The sequence below is a fragment of the Tupaia chinensis genome, unplaced genomic scaffold, assembly GCF_000334495.1.
Source record: "Tupaia chinensis unplaced genomic scaffold, TupChi_1.0 Scaffold143732_1, whole genome shotgun sequence".
Classification (NCBI taxonomy): Eukaryota; Metazoa; Chordata; class Mammalia; order Scandentia; family Tupaiidae; genus Tupaia; species Tupaia belangeri.
The window spans coordinates 78,446-94,573 of record NW_006203581.1 but is presented as its reverse complement, the minus strand read 5'-3'; the positions used below and the strand labels follow the sequence as shown (position 1 = coordinate 94,573).

Genomic DNA, 16,128 nt, shown 5'->3' with positions numbered 1-16,128 from the left:
AATATATGTTATATATATCTTTCAAGACCCCTAGTGAATGTCTAAAACCACAAATAGTACCCAACTCTATATAGACTTATTTTTTCTATATATGCATATATGAAGTTTAATTTGGAAATTATGTACAATAAGAGATTAATAGCAATAATAATAAAATCGAATGAATATATAGTATTCTATAAGTTATGTAAATGTGATTTCTTTCTCTAATACCTCATTGTACTATACTCACATATTTTTAGACTGGTTTACTGCTGGTACCTGAAACTGCAAGTAGTGAGGGGACTATTATATATCTTTTATATCAATGGAGACATAATTTCATAGTATTTCTCAATGTAAATTGTAATTTCTCTTGCTTTTAATTTCCTATTATAAATAATGTTTGCATTCCAGAAGTTAAAAACTTACTTTCTTATAGAAACATCACTCTGAGAATAAAGGCCTGGATAAAGTGTTGGAGACTCAAGCCCAAGTGGATGAACTAAAAGGAATCATGGTCAGAAACATAGGTATGTTTTTTTTTTTTATTTTTTATCATCATATCTTCTTCATATTACATTGAGAGGAGAATGGAGGAGAAGGGATTGCGGCGTGACCATCCCCCCTGGGGGGTGATTTCTCACTTTCTGTCTCTCTCTGTCTGTCGGGCGAGCGCACGCGCCCTACAGTGAAAACTCTCTCAAAAAAAAAAAAAAAAAAAAAAAGAAACATAGGTTTGTTTTATGTCATAGTCTCATGCATGTGGGCCAAAATGGTAACAGATTATGTGATTGGGGTCAAGTTATTCAAGAAAGACTGAAATAGCACTTTCTTATTCTTATTGGAAGCTAATTGTCAGCTGAGTTATGGGGATTACATATCTATGATACTTTCTGCATGTATAAGTGGTTTCTTAGTACTTGAGACTAAGAAATTCTAAATTTGATAGCATGCTGAGCAAGGCTAATTTCCAATTGCTTTTGATAGTATAGCAATTTCGAATAATCTGGTTGGTTTTGGCTGGAAATACCCAGATAGCCGACATTATCAATAAATATTTAAAATGTAGCTATTTGAGTTCCTTAGAAAGTTTGTGCCTTTCAGTTTAAAGAATTGACCAAAAATAGACTATTATATTCTTCAAAAGAATAAACTATGTTATAGTCTCCATCTAGTGGCCTATGTTCATTTTCTCAAGAGCATATTTAACACATTAAAATATTCCAGAAAGTATATCAAGTTTATTATTAAATTGATTAATGCAGTGGTACTTAGATTTAGGTTGGTGCTAGTTTTGTTTTTGTTTTTTTTGTTTTGTTTGTTTTTAGATTTTTGCCATCAGGTACATGTGCTCACCAGAGAGACAGAGACAGGAAGTGAGAAATCACCCCTGAGAGAGGATGACCATGCCTCAACCCCTTCTCCATTCTCATCTTGAGATTTGGGGCATGCATGCACATGTGCCTAGCATGTTTCTCGCCCACAAAGTCAGCTATGTGCAATCCAGTGTGTTAATCAACACACCACCTGTTGTCTCCCTGGATGGTATTGTTTTGTTTTGTTTTTGTTTTTGTTTTTTTTTTTTTAGAGGTTTTTGCTTTCCATTCTCTCCTCTCGCCAGAGAGACAGAGACAGAGAGACAGAAAGCAAGAAATCACACCACAGGGGGATGGCCACGCCGCAATCCTTTCTCCTCCATTCTTCTCTCGGGATCATGTGCCCAGCGTGAGTTTAAGCCACCGGGTCCAGGACTTGAACTGCAGTCAACTACATGGGAGTCCAGCGACATAGCCATTACGCTAACTGCTGGTCCCAGTACTGGTTTTTTAAAAGCTCTGTTTCTCACAACGTGGCCTCTGGACTAGCAGCATCAGCATCACCTGGAAACCTATTATAAATGCACATTTTGGAATTCTACCTCAGATCTACTGAATCAAAAATTTGCGATGGGGACTAGCATCTGTTTTCACAAACTCTACAGAGGACTTCACTGCATACTCAAGTTTGAGAATCACTCTTTTAAATACATCTTCCCACAGTAATAAACTTTTTAAAAATTGCACACAGATGGTTACATAATTGCTTTATAAGATACTTAATAGAGACATCAGTAAGTATCATAAACATTACTTTGAATAATCTTGGATTTTTATTTGAATTACATTTACATTTATTATTAGAGTAATTACAAATCATGCTACTCCCTTTTTTTTTCTCTAGTAACAGTTTTTCATTAAAGTAATGTACATTAGTCCTCCCTTGTCTGTCTGGTGTATGTTCCAAGTCTCGTAGTGAATGCCTAAAATCAGAAGTAGCACCCAGCCCTTTATAGACTAATGAATTTTTTATTTGTTTTTTGATTTTTAAGTTTTGATATTGTTTTTGCATTTAATTAATGTGTGTCATTGCAGCATACAAAATGAATTTTCCAACATGAATACACTGTATATTAGTACAAAGTATCATACACATTATCATCAACAGATAATTTTTCATTTTTGTGTCCCTTAAATGTTTTGCTTCTTTTTCTCCTAGATTCCCTCCCTCTTACCCTCCCCTATTTCCCACCCTTCTCCCACACTGTCTCTAGTATCCACAGCTGTTCTCCATTCCTTTAGACCTTCTAGTCTTTCAGTTTCTGCCATAGAGTGCAGACATTTGGTATATATTGAGTGGGGACATACAGTGCCTGTCTTTCATATTCATCCACTTTATATCAAATGCCAGGATCTCATTTTTTTATGGCTGAGTAGTATTCCGTTGTGTATATGTGCCACACCTGTTTGTGGACATTTGGGTTGGTTCATGACTTAGCAATTGTGAATATGATAAAGTTTAATTTATATATTAGGCACAGTAAGAGATTAACATCAATAAATAGTAATGAAATAGAACAATTATACAATAGTCTGTGGTAAAAGTTATGTGAATGTGTTCTTTCATTGTAATAAACACACCTATTTTTAGACTGTATATACTTAGTCTCACCATCTGAAGATTTATTTCTATTTTCTTTCTTTTACATTTTTATCCACAAGTACTCATACACCCATAATTCTAACCATAATTTATACATATTTCTAACCATAATTTATATTAGCTTTGTAGTGGCAGTATAATAAAATAAGTGTGGAGTCTCAAGTACCTGAAATTGAATCTTGATTTCACTTACCACCTGCTGTTAACCCTAGGACAACCCTCTAATCTCTCTTAGCTTTATTTTCTAATGTGCAAAATGGAGATGACATTAGAACCTGAGGATTCCAGAATAAAAGAGGATATATATATATATATATATATATATACTTTGTATAGTTCCTGGCACATTGTAAGAGCTGAATAATTATTAGCTATTATTAGTTCACTTAATGCTCATACAGTATTTCACTGGGTTAATATATCACAGGTTATTTAACCATGATTTTGCATTTGGACACATAGGTTCTTCAGAGCAGTGTTTACCTTAGAGTTCTGTTTTGCAGTTAGATAAGGAGCTTGCTGAAGAATGTAAATCAATGCTGTGCTTCATTCGGTTATAACCTCTTACTATAAAATAATGTCAGTTGTACTGAACAGTCTGCTTCAAGACTTAGCTGAGCCAGTAGCAAACATTCCTACGTAGCACTGATTTAGAGATTTGTGTTACAATAATAGTACTGTTGTGGTTTTTTGTCTATTATGTTTTTCTTGTTAAATTGAAATTAATTCCTAGGGATGGGATTAATAACCAATATACAGAAAAAGTTTTGTGATTCTCTTGTTTGAGGAGATCTTTGAAACATTCATAGAAAGTGCATATTATGAGTAAGCTATGCCTGAATTTCAAAATATTTTTTGCACCAGATAAATTCATATTTAATTCTGTTTTTCCAAAAACTATTTTAAACTCTCTCATATGTCTCTTGGCTATTTAAAGTGATTTGTTTTGAATTATTTTAGTTTTCATTATACATCTGGATGGACACTAGAGAATCAACTGAGAAAACTGTTTCATTCTTTTGTCACCAAAGGTATTTGTCTTGCCCAGATGTGGAAGCAGCAAACTTCTCATTTATTGCAGAATTACAGTTTTTATGTTTATGAAAATCAGCTTTTTTTTAAAAAAAAATATTGTTATATAGTATGTGTACTCTCCAGAGAGAGAAAGAGAAAGTAAGAAAGCATCCCCCCCCCAGGGGGAGATGGTCACATTGTGGTCTCTTCTCTTCCATTCTCCTTTTGGGATTTTGGGCATGCACACACATGCACCTGGTGTGTTTTTCAAGCTGCTGGGTTTGGGACTTGAACCATGAAGTCAACCATGTGGGATCCAGCCACCTTAACCACCATGCCAACACCTGGCCCTGAAATCAGCCTTTTTAATCAACTCCTTTTAAATTACTTACTTAAACCTAGTGGTTGCTCCAGGGTTTATAGTATATATCTTTACTTATTATAATCTACTTATGATTTTATAAACTTAATTCCAGTGAGATATAGAAATGTTGTTCCTGTTTAATTATATTCGTTATTCTCCTTTTTTGTACTATTCTTTCTGTATGTATTACAAGTGTTTGTATATATTATAAACCCAACAGGATTTTTATATTATTTTTACTTATTATTTTTTATTGTTTTCATTTGTTTCTATGGATTTGAATTACCATCTAGTGTCATTTTCTTATTTTTCCTTCTGTGCATCTTTGTACCCATCTATCTCCTTTATGATGTTGTCAAGTTTATTGCATTTCTATCATATGACTAATAGTAAAATTACATACATTATTATATATATATATTTTTTTTTTAAGAGATTTTTGTTATAAGATGCATGTGCTCACCGGAAAGACAGAGAGACAGAGAAACTGAAAGTGAGAAATCACCCCCCAGGGGGGATGGCCACGCCGCAATCCCTTCTCCTCCATTCTCCTCTCGGGATCTTGGGCACGCACGCACACGTGCCCAGTGTCAGTGCGTGCCCAGTGTCAGTTTTAAGCCGTAGGATCTGGGACTCAAACTACATGGAAGTTCAACAATGAAACTATTACGCCATCTGCTGGTCCCTATTATAATATCTATATATGTATATATATATGTATGTATATGTACAATTTATTTATTTACATTAGTTTTGAAGGTTTTTGCCATACAGCGCATATGCTCACTGGAGAGAGAGAGAGAGACTGAGAGGCAAAGTGAGAAATCACTCTCCAGGGAAGATGGCCATTCCCTAGTTCCTTCCCTTCCAGTCTCCCCCTAAGATTTTGGGCATGCATGCACACATGCCTGGTGTAATTTTCAAGCTGCCAGGTTCGAGACCCAAACCATGGTAAGCCACATGAGAGTCCAGTGCTGTTAACAACTATGCCACCTGCTGGCCCCTACACATTTTATACAACTGCCTTTTAAATGAGTTAAGAAATGAACATGCATTTAAGTTATCTTTTATAATGATGTAATCACCTTTAACAATACTGAGTTTTTATGTGTGTGTATATATTCAAATTATCATCTGATGTCTCACTTTCTGTCTGAAGAAATCTCTAGTATGTCTTAAAAAGCTAGCAATGAATTCTCAGTTGTTATTCATCTAAGAATGTCTTCATTTTGCCTTCATTTTTGAAAGAGAGTTTTGTTGGATCTATGATTCTTAGTTGAAGCACTTTTTTCTTTTAGCACTTAATATATAGTATCATTGCATTCTAGACTCCATAATTTCTGATGAGAATGCAGCTTTTTCCAATTAATTTTAAATGATGTCTTTATTTGTTGGGCACAGTGTGATATTTCAATACATGTATACAACATATAATGATCAAATCAGGACAACCAACATACCCAATCATCTTAAACATTTATCTATGTCTTGTGAACATTGAAAGTCCTCTTTTCTAAGCTGCTTTAAAATGTACATTAAATTGTTATTAACTATAGTTACTCTCCTGTGCTTTAGTATTCTAGAACTCATTCCTCTTGTAACAACAATTTTGTATCTATTAATCAACTTCTCCCTATTCTCCTCTGCCTTCCCTTTCCTAGCTTCTAGTATCTACCATTCTATTCTCCACTTAGATTCTATCTAATTTTTTAACTTTTGCAAATGAATGAGATAATGTAGTATCTGTCTTTCAGAGCCTGGCTTATTTCACTTAGCATAATTTTCTCCAGACTCATCCATACTGCTGTAAATGACGGAATTTTACCTTTTTATGACTGAATAACATTCCATTGTGTCTGTATGCCATATTTTCTTTATCCATTCATACATTGGTGGACACTGAGGTTAATTACATATCTCAGCTATTGTGAGTAGTGCTACAGTAACATAGGAGTGGTTATCCCTTTAACATTTTGGTTTTCTTTCCTTTGGATATATAAGGGTATTTCAGAACGTTTGTGGAAGATGGAATTAAGGTATGAGCTTCTTTGAAAAATGTTTTTATTTATTTATGATAGAGTACATGAAAAGAGAGAAAGAGAGACGTGCCCTCCACTGTCTGGTCATACCGTGATGTGATCCCCTGCCTCTAGTCCTCTAGCCCACCAGATCTTGGGCACTCATACTTGCACCTGGTGTGTTTCAGGCTGACTCAGCTGAGGATTCACATCTGAGCAGCACATTACCACTGCATCATGCATACAATCCAGTATTGGTTTATTTTGGTGCAAAATAATTTTCAATCAATGATTAGTTTTTTTTTTCAGAATATGTGTTTTTCATGAGCTTTTTGAAGTCCCTTTATATGCCCAGTAGTGGTATTACTAGGTCATAAGTTAATTTTATTTTTAGTTTTTGAGGAACTGTCATACTGTCTTTCATAAAAACTATACTAGTTTACATTCTCTCCAACTGTTCCCTTTTCTCCACATCCTCACCAGCAGCTATTTGTTGTTTGGTTTGTTTCTTTGTTTTAAAAATAGCGTTCTAACTGTGGTGAGTTCATCCCTCATTATGGTTTTGATTTGCATTTTCCTTATGATCAATTATTTTTTAAATAAATATTTTCTGTCTATTTGTATATCTTCTTTGCAGAACTGTCTGTTCAGATCAGTTGCTCATTTAAAAATCAAATTTTTCAAAGTAACATTATTTGTTTTTTTGCTGGTGAGCTGTTTGAGTTCCTTATATATTTTGGTTATTAATCTCTTGTTGGATATATAGTTTTTGCTGGTATAGAAGACATTATTTCTCCTTTAATTATGAAGGATAGTTTTCCCAGGTATAGTATTCTTGGCTAAAAGTTTTTGTCCTCAGTGTCTTGAATATATCATCATATTCTCTTCTGGCCTGGAAGATTTTTGCTAAGAAATCTGCTGTTAACCTGATGAAGATTCTTCACTGAATATACCTTGGAGAGGATCTTTTTAGGTTGAATCTATTTGGTGACTGTAGTGATTTCTGAATGTCCATATCTCCCCCTTTGGAAGTTTTTGGCTATTATTCAATAAAATAGTTTCTCTTTCTCCTATCTCCATCTGGAACTCCCATAATGTGTATTTGTTTGCTTACAGGTATCCTATTAATGCTGTAAGTTTTCATCATGATTATTTTTAAAGAATCATTTTATTTTAAAATTTATTTATTATTATTATTATTTTCCAGTTTTATCAGTGAGAGAGAGAGAGAGAGAATGAGAAAGCAAGCCACCAGGTCCAGGACTCGAGCCACTGTTGGCCTTGGCCATGTGGGAGTCTAATGCCTTAACCACTACACCACTTGCCGGCCCCTTTCATCATAATTTTTATTCCCCTACTTTAGGGGAGGGGAGTCTGACTGGATTATTTCCAAAGGTTTCTCCTATTTCAGAAATTCCTTTTCCTGCTTTATCTAGCCTATTATTAATTTTCTCTACTTTATATTTTATTTCATTTATTTAATTCTTTACTTTCAGGATTGATATTTGGTTCTTTTTTTAATCTCTCTCTTTGTTGAGTTTGTCATTCTTATTATAGATTGTTTCTTTGATTTTGTGATCTGTATTCTGTTGTACCAGAATTACTTTATTTTATTTTATTTTTTTAAGGTTTGGTCATAGGGTGCATGCACTTGCCAGAGAGAGAGAGAGAGAGAGGGAAAGTGAGAAATCACCTCTTAGAACAAATAGCCTTGCTGCAGTCCCTTCTTCAATCTCCTCTCAGGATTTAGGGCATGAACGCACACATGCACAGCATGATTTTCAAGCCACTGGGTCTGGGACTTGAACTGCAGTAGGCCATGTGGGGGTTCCAGTACCTTAACCACCATGCCACCTGCTGGCCCCATATCTAAAGGTTATTAATTTTAATTCTTTTTAGATAGTCCTTTTATTTCCCTTTCTTGCTAGTTACTGGAGAATTGCTGTGTTCTTTTGAAGAAGTCATTTTTCTATGTTTCTTCTTCTTCTTTTTTTTAATGGTACTATGTTGATATCAATAATGAAGCTGCTTTTATAGGGATGGACTTTGTCCTGTGGATGTATCCTACGGTATTAGTTGGGTAGTATGCTTTGATTTTGGTTTGTTTCAGTAGTGTAGTCTCTGTATATTTTCTTTGGCTGAAATGTATGTCTGTGGTGTATGTGAGTGCCTTTGTGGCCAAGACTGTAAGTGTTTGTAGATGCCGTGGTGCAGCTTTGTTGGGGATAGAGGCTGTCAAGTGTGGGTACTGGGCCTCTCTGGTCCTGAGTGGAGAGATATGTAGTGCATGGAGTCCCTGTTGGTTGAGTAGGTGGCATCTCCACAGACCAGGTAGCAGGTGCTAGGTAGGAAAGTGCTGGTGACCCCAGGCTTTGGTTGGGGTGTATTCAGAGTAAAGAGTTCCTTTGAGGTGAGAGGATGAAGTCTTAGCTGGCAGCTGTTTTCATACTTGGACGAGAGCTCAGGTGCAATATGAGCCACACACAACACATAGGGGTTCTATTCCAAGGGGCGTAGTCACTGGTAGCAGCAGCAGAAGTGCCAGATCCAGTGTCTTCATACCCCAAGTGGGGCACACATGATGCATGGGAGCCCAACAAAGTAGAGGATGTAGGGTCACCTGTGGCAGTGGTAGCAGCAGGCATTTGAGGAAACAGCCAGTGTTTTCAGGCCTTTAGGTGGTTACGTGGAGGCCACAAATGAGTTAGGCTATGCCTGGTGGTGGCTATGCCTGGGCAGTGTGTTTGAGCTGGGTTGGGCACATGTGGCACAGGGAAGCTGTGACCCTGGGCCCTGTGGGGTACTGCACTGGGCAAGGAGGCATAGTTGTAAAGTCCTGCAAGAGCTCTTGGGAGAGGTGGCTTGAATTTCTGGGTTAGGTATGCATGGCACACAGTGGCTGCAGTGGATAAAGGGGCATTATCAGTGATGGCCTCAGGCTCTGGGATAGGGGATGAGGGGGATTTAAGAGTTTTTAGTCTCTGGCAGTGTGGAGGGGTATCTAGATTATGGTCTCTGGCAGAGAGAAGTTTGGATTTTTCAGTCTCTGGATGACATGTGTGGGGACTACTCTCTGGGAGGATTTTCTGAAGTCCCCAGTTATTGTGGGTGGGAGTCCTCAGTCTCTGGGGAACTCCTATATGGGTTCTCCAAGTTCTAGGGGTATCCTCCCTACTGTGGTGCATCCTTGTTCTTGGAAGTACAGGGTGGTATATTAGCTCAGGTGCCTAGGTCACTACTGCATCACTGGTTTCAGCTGCTGTCTTAGTCTACTATTGTGTTGCTAACAGAAATACCAGAGACAGGATGGTTCATGACAAATAGAGGTTTATTTGGGTCATGCTTCTGGTGGCTGCTAAGTCCAAAGGCCTGGACTGGCATCACAGCATAGCAGAGAGAAGTAGCAAGGTGTGTTCAAAGAGAGGGTGACCTGTAGGCAGCCATCTTTTGTAACAATCAGCTCTTGCTGGAACTAACCCATTACTAAAATAGTGAAGACTCTCTCCCTCTCATAAAATGGCATTAATCTATTCATATACCACCATGATCCAAATAGTCATCACTAAGCCTCACCTCCTAAATGTTTTACCACCTCTCAATACTATTACACTGGGGACTAAGCTTCTAGCACATGAATCTTTGGGGGACAAATTATATCCAAATCATAGCAGCTGCTAACTTGGTGAGATGAGGTGACAACAAGGCTTCAGGGGTGTGGAGATGAAAGTATACTGACCCCTTCCCCCGGACAGGATGCACTTTAGTTATGAGTCTGTACCTCAAAAGGCTCCATGCCATTGGAGCTTTGGTTCCAGGTTGGGGGGAGATCCATTGTGTCTTCCTTTTCTGGGGTGATAGTGCCTTCACGTGACCTTCAGGCAACTCCCTACACTCAGTTTGAGATCTGTGGTGACCGTGTGGCTTTCTTATAGCTAGGACTACAAATATCTGAGATGGCAGTGAGAATTGCTAGGGATATTCCATTTACCTTTCCCCTGCAGTGAGATGTTCCCCCTTGATTCTGAGTTGATCCTAGTCATGTGTTTCATCTCCATCTCAAATCTGTGTATTTCAGAGATACCTTATTACTTCCTTGCTGTATTCTGATGTTTCCTCCTGACTTCACTAATTACAAAATGAGTCCATTTATCAGTTATTTCTGTTTTTTTCTCTATGGAGAGGTGTACTCAGCCATATTCCCATTCCAAGAGGTTAGCTTTTTTTTCCCCCTCAGAGGTTTTTGCTATAAGGCATGTGTGCACACCAGAGATATAGACAAAAAGTGAGAAGTCACCCTCTGGGGTGGATGGCCATGCCACAGTCCTTTCTCCTTCATTCTCAGGATCCTGGGCATGCATGCACATGTTCCTGGAGTGACTTTCAAGTTTCTGAGTCTGGGACTCAAACTGCTTGGCCACATGGAAGTCCAGTGCCTTAACCACCATGCTATTTGCTGGATCCAGCCAAAAGGTTAGCTTTTAATATTGATTTGTTTGCAGAAACAGCAGATGACATAATGGTTACATCGCTGGACTCCTACATAGTTGACCACGGTTCGAGTCCCAGACTCAGGAGCTTAAAACTCATGCCAGGGGACCAGCAGATGGTGTAATGATTATGTTGCTGGACTCCCACATATTCAGTCGCAGTTTGAGTCCCAAATCCAGCAACTTGAAATGCTGAGCATGTGTGCATGCATGCCCAAGACCCCAAGAGGAGAATGGAGGAGACAGGATTGATATATGTGTATGTGTGTATAATTTTATATATAAAATAATAAAACTCATGCTGGGTGTGTGTGCATAGATGCCCAAGATCCTAAAAAGAGAATGGAGGGCAAGGGATTGCAGCATGGCCATCCTCCCTGGGGAGTGATTTCTTGCTTTCTGTCTCTCTGTCCCTCTGTCTCTTCAGCAAGCTCACACAGCCTATAGCAAAAATCTCTCTTAAAAAAAATTACTAGTTGTCTCTTGTATATGATGAGTTGTTTTTCTTTAAATGCCTTCAAAATTTTTTTAAGAGTTTTGCCACAGGGCGTGTACACTCGAGAAACAAAGAGAGACAGAGGGAAAGTGAGAAATCCTCCCCTCAAGGGAAATGGCCTTGCTGCAATCCCTTCTGTTCCTTTCTCCTCCTGGAATTTTGGGCATGCATGCACATGCACCTGGCTTGATTTTCAAGCCTCCAGGTCTTGGACTCAAACTCTGCAGTAAGCCATGTAGAAGTCCAGTGCCTTAATCTACCATGCCACCTGCTGGCCCCAAAGAATTTTTTCCTTTGTCGCTCTTGGCTCAGATGTGTCTACTTGTGAATTTCTCTCTGGTTATCCAACTTGGGATTTGTCGATCTTGTTATATGTGTAAATTAATGTTTTTCATCAAATTTGGGAAGTTTCACCATTATTTAAGAGATTTTTTTTTTGTTATAGGGCACATACACTCACCAGAGAGACAGAGACAGAGGCAGAAAGCAAGGAATTACCCTCCAGTGGGGCTGGCCATGCCACAGTCCCTTGTTCTCCATTTTCCTCTCAGGATTTTGGACACACACATACACACACCCAGTTTGAGTTTTAAGCTGCTGGGTCCAGAACTGGAACCATGGTAGACTATGTGGGAGTCAGTCCAGTGACATAATCATTATGCCATCTGCCGGTCCCCACCATTATTTTTTTGAACATTTTTTCTCCCCTTTCACTAGCTTCTCTCCTCTGTTGCTCCCATTGCTTATATGCTGACTCATTTATAGTGTCCCAGATTTTCTAAGACTTTATTCTCTTTTCTTTTTTTCTGTTTTTCATACTAGATATTCTCAACTATCTTCAAGATTGCTGAGTATTTCTTTTGCCTCCTCCAGTCTATTGTTGACCTCCTGTAGGTCAAGAATTTTACACTTCCATTATTCTCCAGAATTTACATTTGGTTCTTTTTTATAATTTCTACCCTTATTGATTTGTTTGGTGAAATGTGATCATACCTTCCTTTAGTTCTTTAAAAAATGTGATTTCCTTTAGTTGACTGAGCATGTTTATTACAGCTGTTGGGAGTTTTTACTAACTCCAACAGCTGGACCCCTTCAAAGTCTGTTTATATTCCTTGCTGTTTTTCTCTGTTTATGGATTTGCTTTTACTTTTTTTTTCATAATTCATATCTTTTTTGTTGAAAATTGGATGTTAGATAATGTGCTATAGCACCTCCAGCTACTAACTCCCACCCCTCCCTACCACCAGGATTTGTTGTTTGTTTGTTTAGTGACCACGCTAGACTTATTCATTGAAATATGTTTCTCCCACTGTGTGCATTCAATATTACTCCTGGGACCAGCAGTTAGCATAATGGCTATGTCGCTGGACTCCCATGTAGTTGACCACAGTTCGAGTCCCAGTCCCTGTGGCTTGAACTCACACCGGGCACATGTGCATGCGTGCCCAACATCCTGAGAGGAGAATGGAGGAGAAGGGATTGTGGCATGGCCATTCCTCCTGGGGGGTGATTTCTCGCTTTCTGTCTGTCTCTCTTTGTCTTTCTGGCAAGCGCATGTGCCCTATAGCAAAAAGCTCTAAAAAAAAAATTGATAATGTTACTCCTTAGAGGGAATAATCGCCTTGGGAGTGAGTACAGCACTGTCTTTGAGTATCTTTTTTCCTAATTTTCCTCTAAACTTCGGGCTGTTCTGCCACTGTTGGAATCTCACTCAGCTGCTAGCCTGTATTAATTGTAGGCAAATTGCTCTATTCTTTTTTTTTTATTTTTAGTTCCCAGACATAAATTTCTCCAGTCTGATTTTATTAAATTTGGACTCCATGGGTATGGACAGTTTTAGAGGCTTTCCCTGGCCTTAGGAGGATGCTTAGCTCTTCTGGTTTCCTTTGCTAAATTTCTAGCATGTTTTAATGAAATTACCAGCCTCATCTGACTTGCTTATCTCCATTGTTTTGACAACACTCTTAGGCTTGGACTTCCCCATACTGTGTTCCAAATAATTTATCCCCTTAGGCAAAGCTCTCTGTTCATAAGGGCTGCCTCTCTCCCTCAGAAAAAATTCTCTGAGCCACTGCTCTGGAGCTATGAGCAGGGGACAATGAAGTACTTTTGCAGTGATATCCTTGCTTTACCATTAGGGTACTGAATAATTTTTTCTTGACTTCACTTTTGCAGCATAGAAACTCCGCTCAGTAAGTTAAGGCAGGGGCAATCAGGGCCCAACATTCTTGGCCTGTCATTTAAAGTAGTTTCTGCCCATGAGTGGGAGCAGTGTGGAGAAAGAGAGCCTCAGCCCTAGCAGCTATACCTTCCAGGAACAGATCTGCAACACAGAGCTAGGAGTGGAGCAAGATGAATAAAGGCTGTTGACCTGCTTCTCCTAAAGAGTACACAGTCGTTGACTAGGACCTGAGGGAGAGAACAGGTCATGGCTCAAATCCATAAACTGTCAGTTTTTACAGAGAATTAGTTGATTATTTTTTATAAATGTTTCTCCATTTTCTATATGCTCTTAAAAAATATACAATTTCCAGAAAGTTTAAATGATTGTTGCTTGTTTTTATAATTTTTACCAGTTTTCGTGGTTTTGTTGGGGAGAGGATCTGAAGAACTCTTTATGCTCCAATTCTGAAAGTGTCTTGCTCTCATTCATCTTTAGTTCCCTCAAAAATTTTTTTCTTCTCTAATAATACCCTTTAAGGGTTTGCAGACTGTAGCCCTTGAGTCAAGTCTGGCCTGATAGCAAAAAGCTCTAAAAAAAAAATTGATAATGTTACTCCTTAGAGGGAATAATCGCCTTGGGAGTGAGTACAGCACTGTCTTTGAGTATCTTTTTTCCTAATTTTCCTCTAAACTTCGGGCTGTTCTGCCACTGTTGGAATCTCACTCAGCTGCTAGCCTGTATTAATTGTAGGCAAATTGCTCTATTCTTTTTTTTTTATTTTTAGTTCCCAGACATAAATTTCTCCAGTCTGATTTTATTAAATTTGGACTCCATGGGTATGGACAGTTTTAGAGGCTTTCCCTGGCCTTAGGAGGATGCTTAGCTCTTCTGGTTTCCTTTGCTAAATTTCTAGCATGTTTTAATGAAATTACCAGCCTCATCTGACTTGCTTATCTCCATTGTTTTGACAACACTCTTAGGCTTGGACTTCCCCATACTGTGTTCCAAATAATTTATCCCCTTAGGCAAAGCTCTCTGTTCATAAGGGCTGCCTCTCTCCCTCAGAAAAAATTCTCTGAGCCACTGCTCTGGAGCTATGAGCAGGGGACAATGAAGTACTTTTGCAGTGATATCCTTGCTTTACCATTAGGGTACTGAATAATTTTTTCTTGACTTCACTTTTGCAGCATAGAAACTCCGCTCAGTAAGTTAAGGCAGGGGCAATCAGGGCCCAACATTCTTGGCCTGTCATTTAAAGTAGTTTCTGCCCATGAGTGGGAGCAGTGTGGAGAAAGAGAGCCTCAGCCCTAGCAGCTATACCTTCCAGGAACAGATCTGCAACACAGAGCTAGGAGTGGAGCAAGATGAATAAAGGCTGTTGACCTGCTTCTCCTAAAGAGTACACAGTCGTTGACTAGGACCTGAGGGAGAGAACAGGTCATGGCTCAAATCCATAAACTGTCAGTTTTTACAGAGAATTAGTTGATTATTTTTTATAAATGTTTCTCCATTTTCTATATGCTCTTAAGAAATATACAATTTCCAGAAAGTTTAAATGATTGTTGCTTGTTTTTATAATTTTTACCAGTTTTCGTGGTTTTGTTGGGGAGAGGATCTGAAGAACTCTTTATGCTCCAATTCTGAAAGTGTCTTGCTCTCATTCATCTTTAGTTCCCTCAAAAATTTTTTTCTTCTCTAATAATACCCTTTAAGGGTTTGCAGACTGTAGCCCTTGAGTCAAGTCTGGCCTGATGCCGCTTTTATTTTTTTTTTTTCCTAATTTTGACAGAGGACGCATACACTCACTAGAGAGAAAAAGTGAGAAAGCACTTAACCGTGGTTATGCTGCAACCCCTTCTCCATTTCTTGCTCCTTTCAGAATTTTGGGCATGCACATGTACACAGTGTTTTTTCTCAAACTACTAGATCAGAGACTTGAACCATGTGGGATCCAGCTGCCTCAACCACCTCGCCATTGGCTGGCAAGATGCTTATTTTGCTACATAAAGCTTAATTGGAACATGGCCATACCCTTTTATTTACAGATTGTCTGACAGAGCTGAATAATTGAAACAGAGATTTTATGGTGCATAAAGCTAAAATATTTAGTATCTGGCCCTTTGTAGAAAAAAAAAAACTGCCAACCCCTAGTTTAATTGATAAGCTTTACTAAAATCTTTTACTACTTAAAGACATAAGTACTTATATAGTAAATATGAACTGTAAAGCATACCAACTGTAATTAAAATCAAATTTTTATTAAAGCAAAGACAAAAATAGATTTGTAATATAAAACAATCTTTTCTTTTCTTCCAATATTTTCAGATCTGGTAGCTCAGCGGGGAGAAAGATTAGAATTATTGATAGACAAAACAGAAAATCTCGTGGATTCGGTAAGTATGAGCCATCATAATATTTTTCAGGACATAAAGTATATAAACTGTGGATGATATCTAACAATAGAGAAATGCCTTAGATTCAATATTTGGTGGATTTTTTTCTTTTCTCAATTATGTCATTGCATTGTGATCATGAGGATATTATTAAGGCATAGAACTAAGCCATGGTCTTTTTTTTGAGTTTTTTTTTTGAGTTTTTTTTTTATTTCATTTTTTTTCTTTATT

General features: G+C 38.0%; 1 protein-coding gene across 1 annotated transcript in view; it reads left to right on the top strand.

Moving 5' to 3' along the window:
* The window catches only part of LOC102486152 (vesicle-associated membrane protein 7), a gene marked incomplete in the record, with an annotated part of 96,323 nt that overhangs the window by 19,606 nt on the left and 60,589 nt on the right, over positions 1–16,128 (top strand). The window contains 2 exon segments of the mRNA XM_014582683.2: positions 422–512; positions 15,830–15,897. Coding sequence (XP_014438169.1) covers positions 422–512; positions 15,830–15,897 — 159 coding nt within the window.